This window comes from Dipodomys spectabilis, unplaced genomic scaffold (assembly GCF_019054845.1).
Source record: "Dipodomys spectabilis isolate Male_0828 unplaced genomic scaffold, ASM1905484v1 ptg000067l, whole genome shotgun sequence".
Taxonomy (NCBI): Eukaryota; Metazoa; Chordata; class Mammalia; order Rodentia; family Heteromyidae; genus Dipodomys; species Dipodomys spectabilis.
The window spans coordinates 2,854,000-2,876,680 of record NW_024870744.1 but is presented as its reverse complement, the minus strand read 5'-3'; the positions used below and the strand labels follow the sequence as shown (position 1 = coordinate 2,876,680).

At 53.2% G+C, this 22,681-nt stretch overlaps 2 protein-coding genes across 7 annotated transcripts in view; both read left to right on the top strand.

Annotated features, from left to right (window-relative positions):
- Kyat1 (kynurenine aminotransferase 1) overlaps positions 1 to 11,488 on the top strand; it is a 20,848-nt gene extending 9,360 nt beyond the window's left edge. For 2 of the 3 annotated variants that reach the window (XM_042680975.1, XM_042680974.1), the window contains exons 2-13: positions 4,305 to 4,363; positions 5,704 to 5,851; positions 6,757 to 6,906; positions 6,991 to 7,077; positions 7,265 to 7,393; positions 8,201 to 8,321; positions 8,919 to 8,995; positions 9,107 to 9,196; positions 9,295 to 9,481; positions 9,560 to 9,639; positions 10,842 to 10,928; positions 11,025 to 11,488. In XM_042680975.1, coding sequence (XP_042536909.1) covers positions 4,311 to 4,363; positions 5,704 to 5,851; positions 6,757 to 6,906; positions 6,991 to 7,077; positions 7,265 to 7,393; positions 8,201 to 8,321; positions 8,919 to 8,995; positions 9,107 to 9,196; positions 9,295 to 9,481; positions 9,560 to 9,639; positions 10,842 to 10,928; positions 11,025 to 11,090 — 1,275 coding nt within the window. In that variant the 5' untranslated portion in view covers positions 4,305 to 4,310 and the 3' untranslated portion in view covers positions 11,091 to 11,488. Of the gene's footprint in view, positions 1 to 2,167; positions 2,331 to 4,304; positions 4,364 to 5,703; positions 5,852 to 6,756; positions 6,907 to 6,990; positions 7,078 to 7,264; positions 7,394 to 8,200; positions 8,322 to 8,918; positions 8,996 to 9,106; positions 9,197 to 9,294; positions 9,482 to 9,559; positions 9,640 to 10,841; positions 10,929 to 11,024 lie in introns of those variants that run through there. The other variant, XM_042680973.1, reaches the window with a different exon arrangement.
- Spout1 (SPOUT domain containing methyltransferase 1) lies at positions 4,828 to 22,681 on the top strand. 4 transcript variants are annotated; one of them, XM_042680980.1, is made up of 12 exons: positions 4,828 to 4,831; positions 15,027 to 15,108; positions 15,333 to 15,461; positions 17,570 to 17,729; positions 18,437 to 18,526; positions 18,869 to 18,918; positions 19,107 to 19,237; positions 20,889 to 20,961; positions 21,073 to 21,171; positions 21,579 to 21,681; positions 21,815 to 21,962; positions 22,594 to 22,681. In XM_042680980.1, the coding sequence occupies exons 3-12, from the start codon at positions 15,368 to 15,370 to the stop codon at positions 22,660 to 22,662; spliced, it is 1,017 nt and encodes a 338-aa protein (XP_042536914.1). In that variant the 5' UTR covers positions 4,828 to 4,831; positions 15,027 to 15,108; positions 15,333 to 15,367; the 3' UTR covers positions 22,663 to 22,681. The 4 variants fall into 4 exon arrangements, with proteins under 4 accessions (XP_042536914.1, XP_042536912.1, XP_042536911.1 ...); XM_042680978.1 differs by lacking the exon at positions 4,828 to 4,831 and adding an exon at positions 14,190 to 14,255 and having other exon boundaries at positions 15,063 to 15,108; XM_042680977.1 differs by lacking the exon at positions 4,828 to 4,831 and adding an exon at positions 14,202 to 14,297 and having other exon boundaries at positions 15,063 to 15,108.

Sequence of the window (22,681 nt, the reverse complement as noted above, 5' to 3'; positions counted from 1 at the left end):
ACCTCAGGCCAAAGACAAACATCAAAGACTGTGTTCTCATCCTTCAGTACTCTCCAGGGCTTTGCTTGAGGCCTGGTCGTGCATGGCCCCAGGAATGCAGCCACAACGCAACAGACATGGCTCCGGGAAGCAGTGTCATATTCACTCCCATGCCCGCAGCTCTGCCAGGTCTCACACCACCACCGCCCTGCCAGGCCCCTGCTCCCACGGCTCATCCTAGCTCAGCCAGAAGGCTGGTCATACATCCTCATTTGGCATAGATATCACCAAGCTGTCCTTGCGCTCAGTGCAGCCAGGTGCTCAGGATACCCACCTGCCCCTAGATACAACTTCTCCAGGGCTGGCAGAGGCCAGGGAGGGTAATAACAATACTGACTGCCGGGCTGGGAAGGTAGCTCAGCGGTAGAGTGCATGCCTTGCAAGCATGAGGCCCTGGGTTCGATTCCTCAGCACCACATAAACAGAAAAAGCCGGAAGTGGCGCTGTGGCTCCAGTGGTAGAGCGCTAGCCTTGAGCTGAAGAGCTGAGGGACAGCGCCCAGACCCAGAGTTCAGGCCCCATGACCGGCAAAAACAAACAAACAAACAATACTGACTGCCTATGTTGTTTTTCTAGACAGTGAGTTCTGCTCCTCTGATGTGCCTGTCTGTCCTTTCTTTCTTTTCTTTCTTTTTTTTTTTTTTTTTGGGGGGGGGGGGTCCGATTGTGGGGCCTGAACTCTGGGCCTGGGCGCTGTCCCTCAGCTCTTCAGCTCAAGGCGAGCGCTCTACCACTTGAACCACAGCGCCACTTCCGGCTTTTTTCTTTTTGCTTATGTGGTGCTGAGGAATCGAACCCAGGGCCTCGAGCATGCAAGGCAAGCGCTCTACCACTGAGCCACCTTCCCAGCCCTTCTGTCCTTTTTTGTAATAAGCTTTAACATTGTACACTATGATTCAGGCTTATTTTTGCCAGTCCTGGAGCTTGAACTCAGGGCCTGGCACTGTCACTGAGTTTCTTTTGCTCAAAGCTAGCACTCGGCCACTTGAGCCACAGCACCACTTCTGGCTTTTTCTGTGTATGTGGTGCTGAGGAATCGAACCCAGGGCTTCATGCATGCAAGGCAAGCACTCTCCCACTAAGTCACCTTCCCAGCCCTGATTCAGGCTTTTAATTCACCTGTTAAATTCCTAGGACTCAAACTGAGGGGCTTGTAGGTGCCCAACAAGAGTCCTCCTCTGAGCTCCTGCCCCAACTGCTGGATCCCTGCCTTTTCCTCCTTGCATTTTGTTTATTGAGTAAATCAAGTACCTATGCTGTCTCCATCAGTAGGAGCCTGTGAATTGCAGCTCCCTGCTCTTCCTATGTTCTTCTGTTCCTTGTATTTCTCTTCATTCAGTGGTATGAGTTGTTAGGTGCACTTTAAAAAAATGTAGGGGGCTCTGGGAAGGTGGCTGAGTGGTAGAGCGCTTGCCTTGGATGCATGAGCCCCTGGGTTCGATTCCTCAGCACCACATAAGCAGAAAAAAGCCGGAGGTGGCGCTGTGGCTCAAGTAGTAGAGTGCTAGCCTTGAGCTGAAGAGCTGAGGGACAGCGCCCCAGGCCCAGAGTTCAGGCCCCATGACTGACCCCCTTAAAAAATGTGGGCACAAGTCCTAGGACTTAACTCAGAGCCTGGGTACTGTTCTTGAACATTTTTGCTCTACCATTTGAGCCACAGTTCTACTCCCAGCTTTTTGGTTGTTAATTGGAAATAAGTCTGATGGACTTTCTTGTCTGGGCTGGTTTTGACCCGTGATCTTTAGATCTCAGCCTCCTGAGTAGCTGAGATTGTAAGTGTGAGCCACCAGTGTTGGGCTGTTAGGATTGTGGCAGGTGGTGGGCGCTTCCATAGTTGAACCATGATTTGAGATGATGCTGTCAGTGGTTCTCACCTGGGTCCTTTTGTTATCGAACAACAGAAATTATCTACATTTTTCCTCTGCGTGTGTGTGTGTGTGTGTGTGTGTGTGGTGTATGTGTATGTGTTTGTGTGTGTGTGTGTGTGTGTGTGTGTATGTGCAAGGACTGATTAAAATAATCATGCAATGAAGTATTTGGTGTCTGCCTGGCTTGGGGACACGTGCTGTTGTTAGAACTGGTGTGGGAGGGGGCTCTAGTCCTAGCTTGGTGTCATTTCCTGGCTCAGGCTCTCTACCCTTCTCCTCTACCCCTGGCGGGGAGTCAGAGCGTCCCTCCCTGTGGATCTAGGAGGCATGTTCAGGAGTGCAGCAGCCATCTCTGGGCACCTGGTGGGGCCGCTCTGGGGGAAGAAGGTCGGAGCCTCGCTCACCCGGTGCTTGCATCAGACTGTAAGTGCCCTACCCAGCCCTTGACCACCTCGTGGCTTGGGGATCCTGGTGACTGGCTTGGTCCTGGCTTGGTTCTTTGCATGAGCCTGTTCTTCCAGGAAGGCCTCCCGGAGAGCAGCAGGCTGTGCCTCCCCCGCCTTGCTTCTCTGTTCTGGAAATGGGTAACGCTTCTGCTGCAGGAATGATCAGCTTGGGTGCTGCTCCTGCTCCCAGCTTCCCCATGCCCAGCCAGCACCTGGCTCACCACAGGGCCCATGACTCATGCATTAGCCCAAGAGCAGGCACCTTCCCCATCCACCCAAGCACTGCCTGCCATGGCTGAAGGTCACTCAAGGCATAAGGATTGTGATTCGAGGCCAGTCCAGGCAAAAGTTAACAAGATTGGGCTGGGAAGGTGGCTCAGTGGTAGAACGCTTGCCTTGCATGCCTGAGGCCCTGGGTTCAATTCCTCAGCACCACATAAGAAAAAAGCAGAAGTGGCACTCTGGCTCAAGTGGTAGAGCGCTAGCCTTGAGCTGAAGAGCTGAGGGACAGCGCCCAGGCCCAGAGTTCAGGCCCCAAGACCGGACCAAAAAAAAAAAAAAGTTAACAAGATTTTTTAATTTCAAGGCCATCTTTGAACTTAAAAAAAAAAAAAGCCCGTGAGCTTGAATTAAAAAAGCCAGTTAGAACCGGGCGCTGGTGGCTCACGCCTGTAATCTTAGCTACTCAGGAGCCTGAGGATCATGGTTCAAAGCTAGCCTGGGCAAGAAAATCCCTGAGACTTTAATCTCCAATAACCCACCAGAAAACCAGAAGTGAGGCTGTGGCTCAGGGGGTAGCGCACTCACCTTGGGCTGAAGAGCTGAGGGACAGCGCCCAGGCCCAGAGTTCAGGCCCCACGACCAACCAAAAAAAAAAAGCCAGTTACTTTGAGATTTATATGAAAAATACATTGGAGAAAAAGAAGACTGGGCTGTGACTAAGCAAGAGGCCTGAGTTCATTCTACAGCATGGGGGAGGGGACTCCAAGGCCCACACTGGCATCACAGACACGCTGACAGGGTCCTGGGTGGCTTCTTCTCTGACCACCCATGGTCAGGGTCCTGCGCCTCCACGAGCCTCCTGTCTTCACCGCTGCCTCGGGCGCTCGTGGCTCCTGCGGTGGGTGCTGAGCAGCTCCTGACTCCCTGCAGGGCTTCAGCCATATCAGAGAGTTGCCAGGATGCTAGAGACCTGGCTCTGCCACCTGCCCAGGACCGGCCAGCCCACTGGAGCAGAGGGTCCTGAGGGACCACAAGCCACCGGTTAAAGCCCAGAGGAGCCGGGTCCCCCTGTCCACTATCACCAGCTGAGGCTGGCTGGGTTTGGTGGCTCTCAAGCCAAGGGACAGGGGGTGGGGACCCTGGGGACCCTTCCAGGCCTGTGTGACTGTCCCTCTCCTCCTCCCCAGAGTCACACTTCAGCCTGGGGGCAGACAGGCCTGAGGTTGGGTGACTTTGTCATGTGACCTTGAACACATCACACCACACACACACACACACACACACACACACACACACACACACACACACACACACACACACACACACACACACACACACACACACACACACACACACACACACTCCTTTCTCTCATTTGTCAGTGTGCCCAGCCAGTTCAGCCTGAGCATTCAACAGAGGAGCTCCCCACATGGAAGGTGCTGCTGTCCCCGCTGTCCCGTTCCACACCCCCTCCAGCCACATCTCTTCGTCATCCCTCAGCCCCTCCTGGGTCGCACTCTAAGGGGGGCTGGTGGACGCCATGGGCGCTGTGGCTGCAGGAGGCTAGGTGAAAAGGGGAGGGGCCAGTCAGGGGGAGTAGGAGCAGGAAGTGGAAGCAGGTTGGAGCCTGTCAGGGTGTGTGAACCTCTGGTGCACAGCCCTGGGCTCCCGGGAGCTTCCCCGACAGCCGCTCCTGGGCGATCCTGACACCGGCCTTCACTCTCTCCAGCTCACCATGGCCAAGCGACTGCAGGCCCACCGCCTGGACGGGATTGACCACAACCCCTGGTGAGATGATGGACTTGGGAGGAACGCGGGTGTCCCCTCAGCCATGGGCTCACCCTCGCTGGCTTGCAGTAATGACAGCCTGAGCCAGGAGAGGCCAGGCCCAAGGAAACAAGCTGGCCCCCAGTCTCCTCTTCAGTTTGCTTGGCTGTGATGCTGGGACATGTAAGAACTCATCTGGTGCAGCCTCAGCTCCCAGCTCACACGGCGACAGTTCTACCTCCGTGGGAGGCCTTGGGAGGATGAAGTTAAGTGTGTAAATAGCACCAATACCAGGAGACATGCTCTTCTGAATCACCACTGACCTTCTACGTGTGTGGCTACCATTCCACCAAATGTGTCTCTATGTGTGTGTATGTATACATACATATATATAATTTTTAAAATTGTATCTAGCCAGGCCCCAGTGGCTCCTATCTATAATCCTAGCTACTCAGCAGGTTGAGATCTAAGGATCACAGTTTGAAGATAGTCCCTGGCAGGAAAGTCCATGAGACTACTCTTATCTCCAATTAACCACCAAAAAGCTAGAAGTAGAGCTGTGGCTCAAGTGGTAGAGCACCAGCCTTGAGTAAAAATTCTCAGGGTCAGGGCTGGGAAGGTGGCTCAGTGGTAGAGCGCGTGCCTTGCATGCCTGAGGCCCTGGGTTCGATTCCTCAGCACCACATAAGCAAAAAAAAAAAAAAAAGCCAGAAGTGGCACTGTGTCTCAAGTGGTAGAGCGCTAGCCTTGAGCTGAAGAGCTGAGGGCCAGCACCCAGGCCCAGAGTTCAGGCCCCACGACCGGACCCAAAAAAAAAAAAAATTCTCAGAGTTCAAGTGTATACACACACACACACACACACACACACACACACACACACACACACACACACGTGTGCATACATACACACACATATTTGGACTTGTTTAGAAGGTAAAAGGATTTTCTTTCTTTTGTTGAGTAACATGCAGTGGAGAGATGCGTAAGAAAGATTTCATCATCAGTATTAGGGAAATATTCATGAGGTTGTCAACAGATGTTTTTAAAGATAGAATGAGTTAGATAGGGTGTAGCTCCATGGTGGAGACTTGTGGTCATGTTTAAGGCCTTGGGTTCCATTTCCCGCCTGGTGAAGATAAGAATGAAAGAGCAGGCTGACACAGGCTGGAACAGGCTACAGTCGGAAAGACGCTTTTGTTTCCTTGTATGACGTTTGAAATGCTCTGGCTGTTCCACCAGTGACTGCCATGGTGCCTGGCTCCCTCAGCTGATCTGCTGTCTAGGGACAGACGCAGTTTTCCCAACTTCGTAGAACAGCTCTGTTCATGCTCTCTGTGTCCTAACTCTGTGTTTGTTCCCAGGGTGGAGTTTACTAGGTTGGCCAATCAGTATGAGGCCGTCAACTTGGGCCAGGGCTTCCCTGACTTCTCACCCCCAGACTTCGCTCTGGAAGCTTTTCAGCAGGCCATCAGCGGGGATATAATGCTCAACCAGTACACCATGGCGTTTGTGAGTTTCTCTGCTTCTCTGGATGCCCCTGAGGAAGAGTGGAATAGGCCTTTGTGGACTTTAAGGTGCCATAGGCATCAGCGCTCATGGAGCAGATGTGGGGAATTCAGTGGGACTGAAGTGGAGATTTTACTGAGTGTCTCTTCTATCCCAGGCCCTGGGCCTTGTGGCTCAGTGGGGAGGTCAGTCAGGAATCAGTCATGACCCCGGTAGCTGGTCCATGTTGTGAGGGATGGAACATGGGAGGGGAAGGACCAAATGAAACCTGGGAAAGGGAAGTGAGGAGAGACAGGAAGCCACCTGGGAATGTGGTCTCTGAACTTGGTTGGGAAGACTCTTAAAGCTTTTGTTTTTTGTGTTTTTTTTGTTGTTGTTGTTGTTGGTTGTGGGGCTTGAACTCAGGGCCTGGATGCTGTCCCTGAGCTCTTTTGCCTGGGCTGATTTTGAACCACCATTCTCAGATCTCAGCCTCCTGAGAAGCTAGGATTACAGGCATAAGCCAGCAGCGTCTGGCTTGGAGAGCCTCTTATCTCCAATAAACTACTCAGAAAAAGCTGGAAATGGTGCTGTGGCTTAAGTGATAGAGTGCTAGCCTTGAGCAAAAAGAAGCTCAGGGACAGAGCTCAGGCCCTGAGTTCAAGCCCCAGGACCAGCACTAAGAAAAGTATGTCATGGGCATTTTGCATTGCTGGGGATTGAACCTAGGGCCTGGAGCATGGTTCTACCATGGAGCTACAACCCCAGGCTCCTTGGCGCAGGCTGCAGGGGATAAGAAACAGCTCAAGACACAGGAGCTGACTCAGACCCCAGGCTTCGTGGAAGGGTCTGCAATGGCCTGGGGGCAGAGGAGAAGAGATTGGGGGGGACCAGGGTGAGCTGAGGGGCTGATCTTGCTATCCTGGCAGGGTTATCCACCCCTGACCAGGATCCTGGCAGATTTCTTTGGCAAGCTGCTGGGCCAGGAGTTGGATCCACTCAAGAATGTGCTGGTGACGGTGGGTGCCTATGGAGCCCTGTTCACAGCTTTCCAGGCCCTGGTAGATGAAGGTGATGAGGTGAGTGGTGAGTCTTGAGCTGGGTTGGGGGACGGGGTGGGGCCCAGGAAGTGGCAACCCCAGCCGATCCGACCCTTGCACCAGGTCATCATTATTGAACCCTTCTTTGACTGCTATGAGCCCATGACACTGATGGCCGGGGGTCGCCCTGTGTTTGTGTCCCTGAAACCGGTAAGAATGCTGAGTGGGACACGGGAGCGCCAAGGAGTGGGCTGGGCCTGGGATGTGGGACAGCGAGAAAGAAGGAAGGAGCGCAAGGTGGGCAAGGTGGAGTGGTGCCAGAGCCCCTGCGGTGCCAAGGTGGGCACAGGACGTGCTGTCAGGTAAGTTCTGCCTTGTCTCCCACCTCCTCCTGCAGAGCCACACCCCTGAGGGCGGACTGAAACTCAGCAGTGACTGGCAGCTGGACCCCACAGAACTGGCCAGCAAGTTCACATCCCATACCAAAGCTTTGGTCCTCAATACACCCAACAATCCCCTGGGAAAGGTACCTGGGAGAACTCAGACCAGGGAGCCCTGCGGGCTGGGCTGGCACTCTAGCTCTCTAGCTGGTCTTTGTTTGGGGCCTCAGTCTCTCTGGGAAGGAGAGCTGAACTTAGGGTCCCAAGGCCTGGGGCAGGAATCCCTTTAACACCCCTCAGTGGCCTTGGAACGCGTCCTCTCCCCCCACCCCAGTCCTGGGGCTGGAATTCAGGGCTTGAGTGCTGTCCTGTAGCTTTTTTTTTGGTCAGTTGTGGGGCTTGAACTCTGGGCTTGGGCACTGTCCCTGTTCTCTTCAAGGTGAGTGCTCTACCGCTTGAGCCACAGCGCCACTTGTGGTTTTCGGGTGGTTTATTGGAGATAAGAGTCTCATGGACTTTCCTGCCCAGGCTGGCTTTGAACCGCGATCCTCAGATCTCACCTCCTGAGTAGCTAGGATTACAGGCGTGAGCCACTGATGCCCGGCTTGTAGCTTTTTTTTTTTTTTTTTAACTCAAGGCTAGTGCTCTACTACTTGAGCCACAACTTTTCTCTCAGCTTTTTGATGGGTTAGGGAGATAAAAGTCTCAGGGACTTTCCTACCTGGGCTGGCTTCAAACTACAGTCCTCAGAGCTCAGCGTCGAGTAGCTAGGATGATGAGTGTGAGCCGCAGGTGACTGATCACTTTGATCTTTATAAAGTAAGACTTCAAAACAGGACGACTTCCCAGGTCCCATGGTGGAAGTTCAAGAGGGGTCACGGGGAGCCCTGGTACCCAGATCGGCTGCATACCAACAGTACCACTACAGGCCTGGGCCCTTCTGGATCTCACAGGTGTTCTCGAAGTCAGAATTGGAGCTGGTGGCCAGCCTGTGTCAGCAGCACGACGTGCTGTGCATCTCTGACGAGGTCTACCAATGGCTGGTCTATGACGAGCACCAGCACATCAGCATCGGTGAGCCACATGACAGGCCTTCCCCAGCATGCTGGAGGCTGAGCCTTGAGCCCATGCTATTCTGGGAGGCAGGAGGCCTGGGCCTCATGATAAGAACCCAGGGCCGTGGGTTTACATAGCTGGCACCAGTACCCTTCTTCGAATCAAGAGCCAAGTGGCATCTGTCTCCCAAGGGTGTTATAAACTTGAGATCAAATAGTTCCTGCTGGGCTGGGAAGGTGGCTCAGTGGTAGAGTGCTTGCCTTGCATGCATGAGGCCCTGGGTTTGATTCCTCAGCACCACATAACCAGAAAAGGCCAGAAGTGGTGCTGTGTCTCAAGTGGTAGAGCACCAGCCTTGAGCTGAAGAGCTGAGGGACAGTGCCCAGACCCAGAGTTCAAGCCCCACAACCGACCAAAAAGACCCCAAAAAATCCAAATAGTTCCAATAGCCTGGTGAGTTCAGAGTCTATAAAGGCCACAGCTCTGACAGTCTGTCCTGGTCCCCACAGCCCAGGCCACCCCTCCTTCCTTTCTCCCCTGGTCCCCAATTCCTTGGTCCAGGCTGCCCCTCCTACCCTTCCTCATCTCAGCAATGTGTTCTTTGCCCTTGGACAGCCAGCCTCCCTGGCATGTGGGAACGGACCCTGACCATCGGCAGTGCGGGCAAAACCTTTAGTGCCACAGGCTGGAAGGTGAGTGGGGCACTTTGGGGGCCCCTCCCCGACCCTGTCTCAGGTAGGAGATGGCAGCTGGGCCTGGGCCCAGCTCTCAGGGCCTCACCCCTACCTGTGGTCCTGGTTCAGGTAGGCTGGGTCTTGGGTCCGGATCATATCATGAAGCACTTGAGGACTGTGCACCAGAACTCTGTCTACCACTGTCCCACCCAGGCACAGGTGAGCAGCGAGGGGCCTCAGGGAAGTGACAGGGAGAGACAGCCGATCCAGAGTCCTGACACAGCTGACCTGTCTCCTTGTGTATCCACCCTGCTCAGGCTGCAGTCGCCAAGAGCTTTGAGCAGGAGCTGAGACACTTGGGCCAGCCCAGCAGCTACTTTGTGCAGCTTCCCCAGGCCATGCAGCACAACCGGGACCACATGATCCGCAGCCTGCGGTCTGTGGGCCTGGATCCCATCATCCCCCAGGGCAGCTACTTCCTCATCACAGACATCCTGCAGATCAGTGAGTGAACTGAACGCACTTCTCAGGCTTGGCGGCTTTCAGAGCCACTGAGGGCTCAGCCTGACTTCTGTCCCCCAGAGAACAAGATGCCTGACTTGCCTGGTGCTGCGGACGAGCCCTATGACAGACGCTTCGTCAAATGGATGATCAAGAACAAGGTGGGCCTGGTTTCTGCCCTGCCGCTTGGTTATGGTCGTACACATTGTGCATGGATTGCTGAGGTTCAACTAAGGGAATACCAGTAGAGCCTGCTGTGAACAATGGAACAGTTTATATCCAGTCAAAAACAGGGAAGAGGCCAGGTGTCTGGTGGCTCACACCTGGGATCCTAGCTGCTCTGGAGGCTGAGATCTGAGGATCATGGTTCAAAGCCAGCCTGGTAGGAAAGTCCGTGAGACTCTTATTTCCAACTAAACACGAAAAGCCAGAAGTAAAGCTGTGGCTCAAGTAAAACATTGACCTTGGGCGAAAAGCCAAGTGAGAGCACCAGGCCCTGACCTGAATTCAAGCCCTTGTACTTACTGGCCCAAAACAACAAACAAAAGACAAATGTATTTCTAATTTGCATAAAATACCCTATTGGCTGGCAGGAATTCCTGACCCACTGTGTGCTCAGCCTTACCTACAGCTCATCAATCATCTCTGAAGGCCACCAGCTCAGGTCTCAAACTTTTTTTTTTTTTTTTTTGTCGGTCTTGGGGGGCTTGAACTCTAGGCCTGGGCTTTGTCCTTGAGCTCTTCAGCTCAAGGTTAGCGTTCTACCACTTGAGCCACAGTGCCGCTTCTGGCTTTTTCTGTTTATGTAGTACTGAGGAATCAAACCCAGGGCTTCATTTATGCTAGACAAGCACTCTACCACTGAGCCACCTTCCCAGCCCTCAGGTCTCAGACTTTAAGGCTTCTTTTTTAATTTCTTTCTTTCTATTTTTTTTTTGGTTGGTTGTGGGGCCTGAACTCTGGGCCTAAGCTCTTTAGCTCAAGGCTAGCACTCTACCACTTGAGCCACAGCACCACTTCTAGTTTTTTTTTTCTCCCTGGGGGTTAACTGGAGATCAGAGTCTCATGGACTTTCCTGCCAGGGCTGGCTTTGAACCAGCTGGCTTTCAGCCTCTTGAGTAGCTAGGATTATAGGCATGAGCCACCAGGTCCTGGCCAGGCTTATTTGTTCTCTGGCTCTGCCCTGGCCTGCTGCCCATCTCTCCTTCACCAGCAGGGACCTGGTATAATGTCCTGGGGTTCCTTTCCTTTGAGCTGATATGGATACATCATTTGGGGGGCGGGTATGCTGGAACCAACATTCCTTACCACCCTCCCTGGAAGCTCCCTGTCCCCCAACCTGGTCTTCCTCCTCCTCCCCCAGGGCCTGGTGGCCATCCCGGTGTCCATCTTCTACAGTGGGCCACATCAGATGGATTTTGACCACTACATCCGCTTCTGTTTTGTGAAGGTAAGGGAAGAAGGGAAGGCTGTGGGGCGGGGGGGAGAACCTGCCTCAGCAGGCTACAAGGTGGGAAAGAGGAAGGACTGATGTGTGTCTGTACAGAATGAAGGCACACTCCGGGCCATGGATGAGAAGCTGCAGAACTGGAAGGCAGAGCTCAAGCCCTAGTGCCACCTCTCTGGTACCTGGCTTCAACCTGGTTCTAACCAGTCTGGCACTGGAGGACGGGACTTGGGATGTCAGGGAGGAGCTCCCCTTTTTCAGGAGACTTAGGCGTCCCCTCCCGAAGTGCCTCACTCCTGAGTCAGAGTTGAAGGGGGCCTCACTTTAGCCTCCTCCTATCACTCTCTTTAATAAGTTGTAGGGTTGCCTCTTTTGGGTGTTCAGCCATGGCTGGGACAGAAAGGGCAGAGTATCAGGCCTGAATCCCCAGCCCTGTCCCTGTCCTGGTCCCAGAGTTGCTCAGGGTCCTCTCCACCTCTCCTTATCTTGTCTGGTCCTCAGGGTGCTGGCCTCAGGATTGAGTTCTTTTATCCATAATAAAGGCTTAAGTTATTGAAACTCTGGATGGCTGTCTATCTCTATTTCATCAATTGGGCCTTGGTCAGAATGGGAGAGACTTCAAGAGTCACTGGGCTCATGAATGGGATCTCCAATAGGAGATGGGAGTGCCCACTACAGGAGCCCTCTACAGGTGCTGGCTGGCTGGCTGGGCTGGGCTTCAGCCAGCATTCTCTTCCATTGGGAAGCCCCAGGGGAGGGGTCTCAGGAGGAAGGGAGGAAAGGGTACAAGGCCACTCTGCAAAAGCCAGAAGTGTGTGTTCTGTTGGAGAGCCAGGGCAGCCCCTGAATGCATTGGTGGTCCTATGTTCAATCCAGGGAGCTAATGGAACACTCAGTGTAATTTAAAAAATATATATATTTGGTCATTGCTGGTAAAAAAGAAAAAAAAACAAAACTCATGTGTGGAAATTCTTGAGTGCTGGGAGTATTTTTGGTATTTGGCCAAGCATAGTGGCTCATGCCTACAATCCTAGCTACTCAGGAGGCTAAGATCTGAGGGTGGTGGTTTGAAACCATCCCAGATAGGAAATTCCAAGAGACTTATCTCCAATTAACCACCAAAAAGTGGGAAGTAGAGCTTAAGTGGTAGAGTGCCAGCCTTGAGCAAAAATGCTGAGACAGAACACAGGCCCTGAGTTCAAGCCCCAGAACTGGTGCATGTGGCTGGGAAGGTGGCTCAGTGGTAGAGCGCTTGCCTTGCAATGCATGAGGCCCTGGGTTTGATTCCCCAGCACCACATAAGCAAAGAGAAAAAAGCCGGAAGTGGCACTGTGGCTCAAGTGGTAGAGTGCTAGCCTTGAGCTGAAGAGCTGAGGGACAGTGCCCAGGCCCAGAGTTCAGGCCCCACAACCGGTCCCAAAAATAAATAAATAAATAAAGTATTTATATATTAGCCGGGCGCTGGTGGCTCACACCTGTAATCCTAGCTACTCAGGAGGCTGAGATCTGAGGATCGCGGTTCAAAGCCAGCCCGGGCAGGAGAGACCGTGAGACTCCTATCTCCAATAAAACCACCAGAAAAACCGAAAGTGGCGCTGTAGCTCAAGTGGAAGAGTGCTCGCCTTGAGCTGAAGAGCTGAGGGACAGCGCCCAGGCCCAGAGTTCAAGCCCCACGGCTGACAAAAAAAAAAGAACTGGTGCATGTGCACACACACGCACGCATGTACACACACACACACACACACACACACACACATACACGAGATACTTTGTACCTGGAATTAAAAAATCAGAACTTTTCAGCCAGACCTGCTTCACTTCTTCCTTAAAGAAAGGAGGTACTAGACTGAATAACAAACCTAAATTTTGTGGGGGAGAGGGTGCCAGGTGTAGGTAGAGGGTGATATTTAAACTCAGTCTAGAGCTTCCTTGGCTTGCATAATCAGTAAGCACTCTACCACTTGAGCTATATCACCTCCAGCCTGGCTTTTTACTGGTTGTTTTAGAGGCAGAGTTTCACAGACTTTTCTGCCCATGCTGGTCTTGAACCTCAATCTTCCTATCTGAGTCACCTAAGAAGCTAGAATTATGTGTGTGCCCCTGGTGCCCAGCAACACCTTTTTGTTGTGGTTGTTGGCCTTGAGGCTTGAACTCTGGGCCTGAGCGCTGTCTCTCAGCTCTTCAGCTCAAGGCTGGAGCTCTACCACTTGAGCCACAGCGCCACTCGTTTTTCTGGAGGTTTATTGGAGATAAGAGTCTCTCAAACTTTCCTGCTTGTGCTGGCTTTGAACCATGATCCTCAGATTGCTGAGTAGCTAGGATTACAGGCATGAGCCACCAGTGCCTGGCTAGAGATAATTAAAAAAAAAAAAACAAAATCAGCAGTTGCCTGTGCTAAAGCGGGATGAGAAATGAATGACAAGATTTACAGGATTTGGGGCAATGAAATTACATCTTCAGTGTTTACTGCAATGGTGGATACATGACTCTGAAGTTAGTCCAAATCCATAAAAAGGAACAACCCAAAGCGAACCCTAGCTGGTGCCATGGCTCACACCTGTCATCCTAGCTGCCCACCAGGCTGTAAGTCTGTAAGACTCCCCTCCCCTTTTTTTTTTGTCGGTTGTGGGATTTGAACTCGGCCTGGGAGCTGTCCCTCAGCTCTTCACCTCAAGGCTAGTGCTCTACCACTTGAGCCAAGAGCCACTTCTGTCTTTTTCTGCTTACATGGTGCTGAGGAATCGAACTCAGGGTCTCATGCGTGCAAGGCAAGCGCTCTACCACTGAGCCACCTTCCCAGCCCCACTTCCGGTTTTCTGGTGGTTTATTAGAGATAAGAGTCTCACGGCCTTTCCTGCCCGGGCTGGCTTTGAACCCTGATCCTCAGATCTCAGCCTCCTGGATAGCTAGGATTACAGGCGTAAGCCACTGGCGCCCGGCCTGTATGACTCTTATGTCCATCAAAAAGACAGAAGTGGAACTGTGGCTCACGTGGTGGAGCATCAGCTTTGAGTTCGAGCCCTAGGACGGGTACGAAAAAAATAAATAAAAGGGCGCTGAGCGAGATGTGAGCGCGGCGCCGGCTCCAACCAGGAGAGCGGCAGCCGAGGGTCCCGGCCACGCTGCGAGGCCGCGGGCTGCCCCGAGGCGCCGCGCCGTCCAATCCCAAGGCAGATTGGCGCCCAGACCACGCCCCCGCAAGCCACTGGGCCTCCGATTGGACGAATTTGGAGGGTGTGGCCGAAAGGTAAGGGTCTGATTGGCAAGGGCGTGGCCTAAGTCGCTCAGCGGAACATGGCGGATCGCGGGAGGAAGCGGCCCTGCGGCCCGGTAGGTGGCGGCGGGTCGGGTTCTAGCGGCTCCGGGGCTAAGGTGAGAGCGAGCGCCGTGGGGCCGGGGCGGGCGCCTCCCGCCGCCCTCCTCCCGCCGCCCGCGCGCTGCTCAGCCGAGTGCCGAGTCTCCCAGGCTGGGCGCCGCGTGCTCCCCGCCGGCACCCCGGGCAGGGCTCACCCCGGGCAGGGCTCACCCCGGGCAGGGCTCACCCCGGGCAGGGCTCACCCCGGGCAGGGCCCCTCCGGGTGGTTCTTTGACCTGGGACCCTGCTCGCAATCACGAGATCTTTCGTAGCGACCGTGCCTCAGTTCCTTCTCTTGGTGACGCACTCAGCAATTATTGCTCACAGTGTGCCTGGCCTGATCCCGGTGTTTGGGGTGGCAGTGTTCAGGGGTTCCCTGGCTTCCCTCTGTCTCGGTTTAGAGGGAGCAGCAAGCGTCCTCCCCGCACAGATGTCGCCTTTCAGCCCCACAACCCTCCCCCCCCCACCGTGGGGATGATACTGGGGTTTGAACTCAGAGCCACACTTGCTAGACGGGCTCTCTACCACTTGAACCACACCTCCAGCACCTTTTGTTGTTCGTTATTTTCAGATACGATCTTCTACTTTTGACTGGCTATGTCTCCCTCGTAGCTGGGGTATTACAGGTGTGGGCCATCACATTCAGCCTTCAGTGCCTCCCCCACCCCTTTGATAGGACTGCCATTTGAACTCAAAGCTTCAGATTTGCTAGGCGAGGACTTTAGCATTTGAGAGGAGTTTCCCAGCCCCTCATCTTAATCCTGCTCCTTTTCCTTCTCCAGGGTGAACATGGCCAAAGGGTTGAATGGCGAAAATGGAAGCAACAGAGTAAGTAAGGGGTAAGAGAGCGTCTGTGCCACCTGGCCTGAGGACCACTCCAGCAGTGGGAAGGGACACAGGGCCGGAGGGGGGTGGCGGAGGGAGTTCTGTCTGCTCATCCCTAGCCTCCCTGAGCCGAGGATGACTCACTGACTCACTGAGAGGGAACTATGCCCTCACTACTTCCAACTCCCTCTGTCCCCATCGGTCAGGGTGTTTGTTCTCTTGTTCAGAGAAAGAAGAGAAAAAGAAATGGAAGGACCTTAAGATGACCAAAAAGCTTGAAAAGCAGCGAGCACAAGAGGAGCAGACCAAGCGGCAGAAGGAGGAAGAAGAGGCAGCTGCCCAGAGGAAGGACCAGGGTACAAGGCTGGGTCTTGGGAGGCGTATGGGTTATTGCCTGAGCAACTGTCTTGTCTGGAGGCAGGGAACAGAATGTCATCTATAAAAGCCCTTAGGGACCAGTGGGTTCACACATTGTGACCTGATAAACTGAGGCCCAGAAAACCTACTGGTCCTAAACTTCTACTTAAGGAGATTCAAGCATGTGGAGATTAAGTTGCTGGGTACTGATGACAAATGCTTATAATCCTTGCTACTCAGGCTGAGATCTGAATATCAAGGTTCAAAGCCAGCCCAAAGTCTGTGAAACTTTTTTTTTTTTAACATTTCTTTAAGTAGCTGTACAAAGAAGTTCCCATTCTACAAAACAATATATGAGTACAAAGTGTCTGACAACATTATCACCCATCTCTCTTATCTCTGGTTAACCAGCAAAAAGTTAGAAATGAAGATGCGGCTCAAGTGCTGAGTGCCAGCCTTGAGCAAAAAAGCCAAGTTAGAGTGTGAGGCCCTGAGTTCAAGCTCTAGTACTTTATATATACTTTATACCTCTAGAACTTTTTTTTTTCCTTTCCTACCTCCTTCTCCCTACTCCCCCACCCCCTAGTCCTAGCAAGAAAACTAGGACACTATTTTTTGTTATTCCTGAGTCTTGAACTCGGGGCTTGGGTGCTGTCCCTCAGCTCTTCAGCTCAAGAGTAGCACCCTACCACCTGAGCCACAGCACCACTTCTGGCTTTTTCTGTTTATGTGGTGCTGAAGATTGAACCCAGGACTTCATGCATTCTAGTCAAGAACTCTACCACTAAGCCACATTCCCAGCCTATCCTTGAGCTTCTTTTGCTCAAGGCTAGTTAGTGCCCTACTACTTAAGCCACAGTGCTACTTCTGCGTTTGTCTGAGTAGTTTATTGGTGAGTCTCATAGAAAGCTGGGTGCCAGTGGCTCATGCCTGTAATACTAGCTACTCAGAGGCTGAGTTCTGAAGATTGTACTTCAAAGCCAGCCCAGAGGTGGCACTGTGGCTCAAGCCTTGAGCTAAAGAGCTCTGACAGCGTCCAGGCCCAGAGTTCAAGCCCCACGACCAACAACAACAAAATCTATCATTGGAGTGCTGGTGGCTCATAGCTACTCAGGAGGCTAAGATCTAAGATTTAAAGCCAGCTAGGGAAGGAAAGTACAGGAGACTTTTTTGTCCGTCATGGGGCTTGAACTCTGGGCTTAAACACTGTCCCTCAGCAATTCAGCTCAAGGCTAGCACTCTACCATTTGAGCCACTGTGCCACTTCTTGTTTTCTGAGTGGTTTGTTGGAGACGAGAGTCTCACAGACTTTCCTGCCAGGGCTGGATTTGAACCATGATCCTCAGATCTCAGCCTCCTGAGTAGCTAGGATTACAGGCATGAGCCACCAGTGGTCAGCCCAAGAGACTCTTACTTCCAATTAACTACCAGAAAGGCAGAAGTGGTATTGTAATTCAAAGTGATAGAGCTTTAGCCTTGAGTGAAAAAGCTCAGGGAAAGTGCCCAGGCCTTGAGTTCAAGCCCCACAAGTGACAAAAAAAAAGTCTCATAGACTTTCCTGCCCAGGCTGGCTTCAAACCTCAATCCTCAAATCTCAGCCTCCTGAGTAGCTAGGATTATAGACACGAGACACCCAGTTACCTTCATTTCCTAAATGGTGGTAAGGATGGAACTCTGGGCCTCATGAATGTTTGGAGTACACTTGAGTACACTTCTAGCTCTTGCCTAAAGTAATTCAGCTATGACTGGTTGAATCAACAGACGTAGAACCCATGGAGATGAGCCTGCTGTGTCATGTGCGCATACGTAAAGCTTATTGATACTAGCTCCTTATTATTCCCACCTGGCTTCTGGAGAATAAGGCAGGGAGAAAGCCAGAGGAGGTGGACTGAACCCTTGGCTTTTACCCACTTCCTGGCCTGCCCCTGCTCAGAGACCACCGTGTCCATTTTCCCCTTGGAGAAATTGAGACCCAGGGAAGGGAAGTGGATTTGTTTTGCTTATCTTAGAATCTCTCCCAGTTGGTAAATCTGTGACCCAGGGACTGAGGAGGCGGAGGAGGGTGGAGTCCTGGCTCACCTTAACCCAGAGCACTTGCCCTGCTCAGGACGGCCCTACACCCTGAGTGTCGCCCTGCCGGGCTCCATCTTGGACAATGCCCAGTCACCGGAGCTTCGCACCTACCTGGCTGGCCAGATCGCCAGAGCTTGTGCCATCTTCTGTGTGGACGAGATTGTGGTGTTTGATGAGGAAGGCCAAGATGCCAAGTAAGGACCTACCTCCAGGGTACTGGGGCTCAGGGAGGAGGAGGAGCTGCCAGGGTTGGCTGGCTTCATACTGTGGTGGAAGACAGGAAGGTGATATAGGGGTCAGACTGGGCGGGGCAACTCTTGAAGGGGATTATAATTCCGATTTTTCCCCCCTTTTTTGTGTATACTGGTACTAGGGTTTAAATTCAGCTCAAGCTCTTTTTTTTTTTTTTTTTTTTTTGGTCCGGTCGTGGTCTGGTCTGGGTCTGGGCACTATCCCTCAGCTCTTCAGCTCAAGGCTAGCGCTCTACCACTTGAGCCACAGCGCCACTTCCGGCTTTTTTCTTTTTGCTTATGTGGTGCTGAGGAATCAAACCCAGGGCCTCAGGCATGCAAAGCAAGCGCTCTACCACTGAGCCACCTTCCCAGCCCCTCAAGCTCTTTTTACTCAAGGCATGGTGCTCTGCCACTTGAGCCACAGCTCCACTTCTAGCTTTTTGGTCATTAATTGGAGATACGGGTCTCAGGGACATTTCTTCCTGAGCTGCTTTGAACTGTGATCTTCTGATTTCAGTTTCCTAGTAGCTAGGATTACACGTGTGAGCCTCTAGCACCTAGCTCTAAACTCAGGCTTTTGCCCATACCAGAACACATTCCGTACTACTATACTGAGCTGCATTCCCAGGTAGCGGGTTGGATCTTGAGCCCTGTCTTTCTGTCTCCAGGACCGTGGAAGGGGAATTCAAGGGGGTCGGCAAGAAGGGGCAGGCGTGTGTACAGCTGGCTCGCATCCTGCAGTACCTCGAGTGTCCACAGTAAGGCAGTGACTTCCCTTGGTGTGCGGGAGGGCTGACAGCTAGGAGGAGGCCTTCCTGGGGACCTGCTAAGAACCACATTCCCTTTTGGTGTGTGCTGTTCCTGGGGCTTGAACTCAGGGCCTAGGTGCTGTCCCTTAGTTTTTTCACTCAAGGCTGGCACTGTACCATTTTAGTCAGAGCTTCACTTCTGGCTTTTTGGTGGTTAATTGTAGATGAGTGTCATGGACTCTCCTGCCAGGGTTGGCTTCAAACTGTGATCCACAGATCTCAGCCTCCTGAGTAGATAAGATTACAGGCCCGGGCCACTAGTGCCCAGCTAAGAGCCACATTCTTTACTAGGTACCTGAGAAAGGCGTTTTTCCCTAAGCACCAGGATCTACAGTTTGCAGGTATGGCTGGTGGCTGGTCACCTGGACCCCTGTGTTCTCTGGACTGTCCCCAGACATGGAGAAATCGTCCAGTCCCCATTCACTGTCCATGTGGGAGAGCGGGTCTAAGGAGGAAGCCTGAGCTTGGAGTCAAGCAGAAGGTCTGTGACCCATGGTTCCCATGGCTCTTCTCGCCCCCTACCTCCTAGGGCTTCTCAACCCCCTGGACAGCCCCCACCACATGCGCCAGGATGAGGAATCAGAGTTCCGTGAGGGCGTCGTGGTGGACCGGCCCACCCGGCTAGGCCATGGTTCCTTTGTCAACTGCGGCATGAAGAAGGTAGGAGTGGGAGGTATGCTGTGGTGTACCTCAGTCACGGACGCTCGGCAGCTACAGAGGGCAGGCAAGGGCATCTGGGTAGGGACACCTACACCCTGGACCAGCCTGTAAAATGAAAAACTCTATTGATGCAAATTTAGGCCTGAAAAGTGCCAAATACAGGACTCAAGAAATGAAGCCAAGCTGGGTGTCGGTGGCTCAAACCTATAATCCTAGCTACTCAGGAGGCTGAGATCTGAGGATCATGGTTCAAAGTCAGCCCAGGCAGAGAGGTCCATGAGCCTCTTATCTCCAATAAACCACAGAAAACCGGAAGTGGCGCTGTGGCTCAAGTGGTAGAGCGCTTGCCTTGAGCTGAAGAGCTGAGGGACAGCTCAGTCCCAGAGTTCAAGCCTCACAACCAACCAAAAAAAAAAAAAATTAAAAGCCAGGTGCCAGTGGCTCATGCCTGTAATCCTAGTTACTCAGAAGGCTGAGATCTGAGGATCACGGTTCAAAGTGAGCCTGGGCTGGAAAGTCCGTGAGCTCTTATCCCCAATAAACCACTAGAAAACTGGAAGTGGCGCTATGGCTCAAGTGGTAGAGTGCTCACCTTGAGCTGAAGAGTGCAGGGACAGCACCCAAGCCCAGAGTTCAAGCCCCACGACCGACCAAAAAAAAAAAAATATTAAGCCAGACAGGTGCCAGTATCTCACACTTGTAATCCTAGCTCCTTAGAAGGCTGAGATGCTGAGGATATTACAACGAAGCCATCCTGGGCTGAGAAGTCCTGGAGATTCCATCTCCAGAATGACTAGCAAAAAGCAGGGATGGAGCTGTGGCTTAAATGGTAGATGGCCATCTGAATAAGCAAGCCAAGAGACTAAGCCATAGGCTGGGGGTATCACTCAGTAGTAGAGAGCTGTCCTTTCTCATGGTCAAAATGAATCTAGACTGTGAATAACCAGTTAAAAATCACCCAGGTACCTCTCCACGTTGCTGTAGAGCCAGGCTGGAGACTGGAGTATTAATTTACTGTTTACTCTCAAGTTTTTGATGGAGACAGAAACACTTAATTATGTGAGATACCTCCTCAAAAAGGGCACTGGTGACTAGCACCTATAATCCTAGTAACTTGGGAGGCAGAGATTGGGAGGATAGTGCTTTGAGGCCAGCCCAGGCAAAAAGACATTTGTGAGACTTCATCTCAAGCAATATCCAGACATAGTGGCATGCATCTGTCATCGCAGCTACAGAGGAAGCATGATGGCTGGGCCCATTATGCAGCCCAGTGTCGCGGGGATGGACACAGGTCCAGCCTACTCTAGCCTCAGCATAAAGGGAGACCTACCTACATTGTGCTCAAGTGTAAGTTGCCACAGCATGCCATGCAGCCACAGCTCCACGCCCATCTTTTTTGCTGGTTAATTTCTTGCCTGGGCTGGCTTCGAACTGTGATCCTCAGATCTCAGACTCCTGAGGCTGAGGCAAGGATTATAGGCATCAAACACCAGTGCCTGTCTTGTGTTGGTGGTTGTACGTGAATGGTCCCCTGTGAGTAGTCTGGGACCGGGTGGAGGAGGGGGGTTGGTAGGTAGACCTGGACTCCTCAGATCTCTTGCTAGTCCTGCAGAGACCACAGTTCGACCCATTTCCTCTGGCTTCTTCCCAGGAGGTGAAGATTGATAAGAACCTGGAGCCTGGGCTTCGCGTAACCGTGAGATTGGACCAGAAACAGCTCCCAGGTACCTGGAAGCTTCCCAGACTCTCTGGTATCCTAGCCAGAACAAGGGTTCAAATCCTCCTCCTCCTTCTTCCCTGTCCCCTGCCTCACCTACAGTGTGTCCTCCCTCCAGAATGCAAGACCTACCGGGGAACAGTTGTGTCTTCGCAGGACCCCCGCACCAAGGCCGGTCTCTATTGGGGCTACACCGTCCGACTGGCCTCCTGCCTCAGTAAGGATGGCCCCCATACCTCTAGCTGGTACTCCACTTTTATTTTGTCTGCTGTGGGGCTTGAACTTGGGGCTTGGGCCGTACCTCTATCTGGGAGGCAGCAGGGCACCTTGCTGGACACAGAAGTCATCCCAGGGTCCTGGGCTTATCCCCAGAGGTTGTCCTCTGGGCCTGTCTCTGAGTGCGCTGCTGTTAGGTGCATCCGAAGAGGAGGATCATGGGTGGGTAATTGGTAGTGGACCTGCATTTCCTGCACCATCTCCTGCCTACCCCATAACCCCACTGGGTCCAGCCCTCAGCCTCCCATGAACAGTGAAGGGCCTGGCTGTGCCCCCCCCCTGCCCCGCAGGAATGCTGGGTACACATAGCCAGAGTGGGGTCCCACTGTGCTGCTCCCCCCCATCAAGGTGCTGTGTTCACCGAGTCACCCTTCCAGGATGGCTACGACCTGACCATCGGGACGTCAGAGCGAGGCTCTGATGTGGCCTCCGCCCAGCTGCCCAGCTTCAGGTAGGTGCCACCTGGCACGGAGGCCAGGGAGGAAGTGCACAGGCTGGACCTGTGTGTGGGGCGCTGCCACCAGGGGCCTTTTCAGGGGTCGGGTGGGGCTCTGAGAAGTCTGTGACCCTCCCCTGTGTGCCAGGCATGCACTAGTGGTTTTCGGGGGTCTGCAAGGACTAGAAACTGGAGTGGATGCTGACCCCAACCTGGACGTGGTGGAACCCAGTGTCCTCTTTGACCTGTATGTCAACACGTGTCCTGGCCAGGGCAGCCGCACCATCCGCACTGAGGTGAGCCCCGCTGCACCCCACTGCTGTACCAGTTCCCATGGGCTGGGGGTAGGGGGCAGAGGGGACAACGACACAGTTGTGAGTCCTGGGTTATGGACCTATGCTCCCAGGCTCAGGGACCCAGGTGACCTGCCCGCTCCGGCCCAGGGCCTTTGTCCCCTCAGCATGCCAAGTTCCTCAGTGCCCCGGCTTCTGCCACCTCCTCGTGTGTGGGCATGGCGGCTCTCCCCTCGAGCCCACTGTGTACTGTCCTGGGGAACAGTGTGCCCTGAGATCAGGGAGCCCCGACCTGTGTGCCTAAGGTCTACAGGGCTCTGACCCTGCCACTGCTCTGGCTCCATTGCTCTTGTCTGCCTCAGACATGGTGACCACATAGTGACCGCCCCGATCTATCTCTTCCTGGAGGCCAAGTGCTGAGCTTGGGGACCAAGAACTCCTGCGCACCATCTTGCCCACCTGGCCCTCAGTGGGCATCAGTACCGGCACCCCCATTTGACAGAAGACAGAGCAGTAGACTGTCTTCTCACCAGCATAAACATGGCCTTTGACCTTGGGCTATGGAAGCAGGCAGGAGCTGGGCAACTAGACGCCAGCCTCCCAGGCCGCAGCCCGGTGTGTGCCTCTCTTCCAGGAAGCCATCCTCATCTCCCTGGCCACCCTGCAACCTGGCCTCACACAGGCCGGTGCCCGGCCCTCCTGAAGGCTGTGTGTCATCAGGA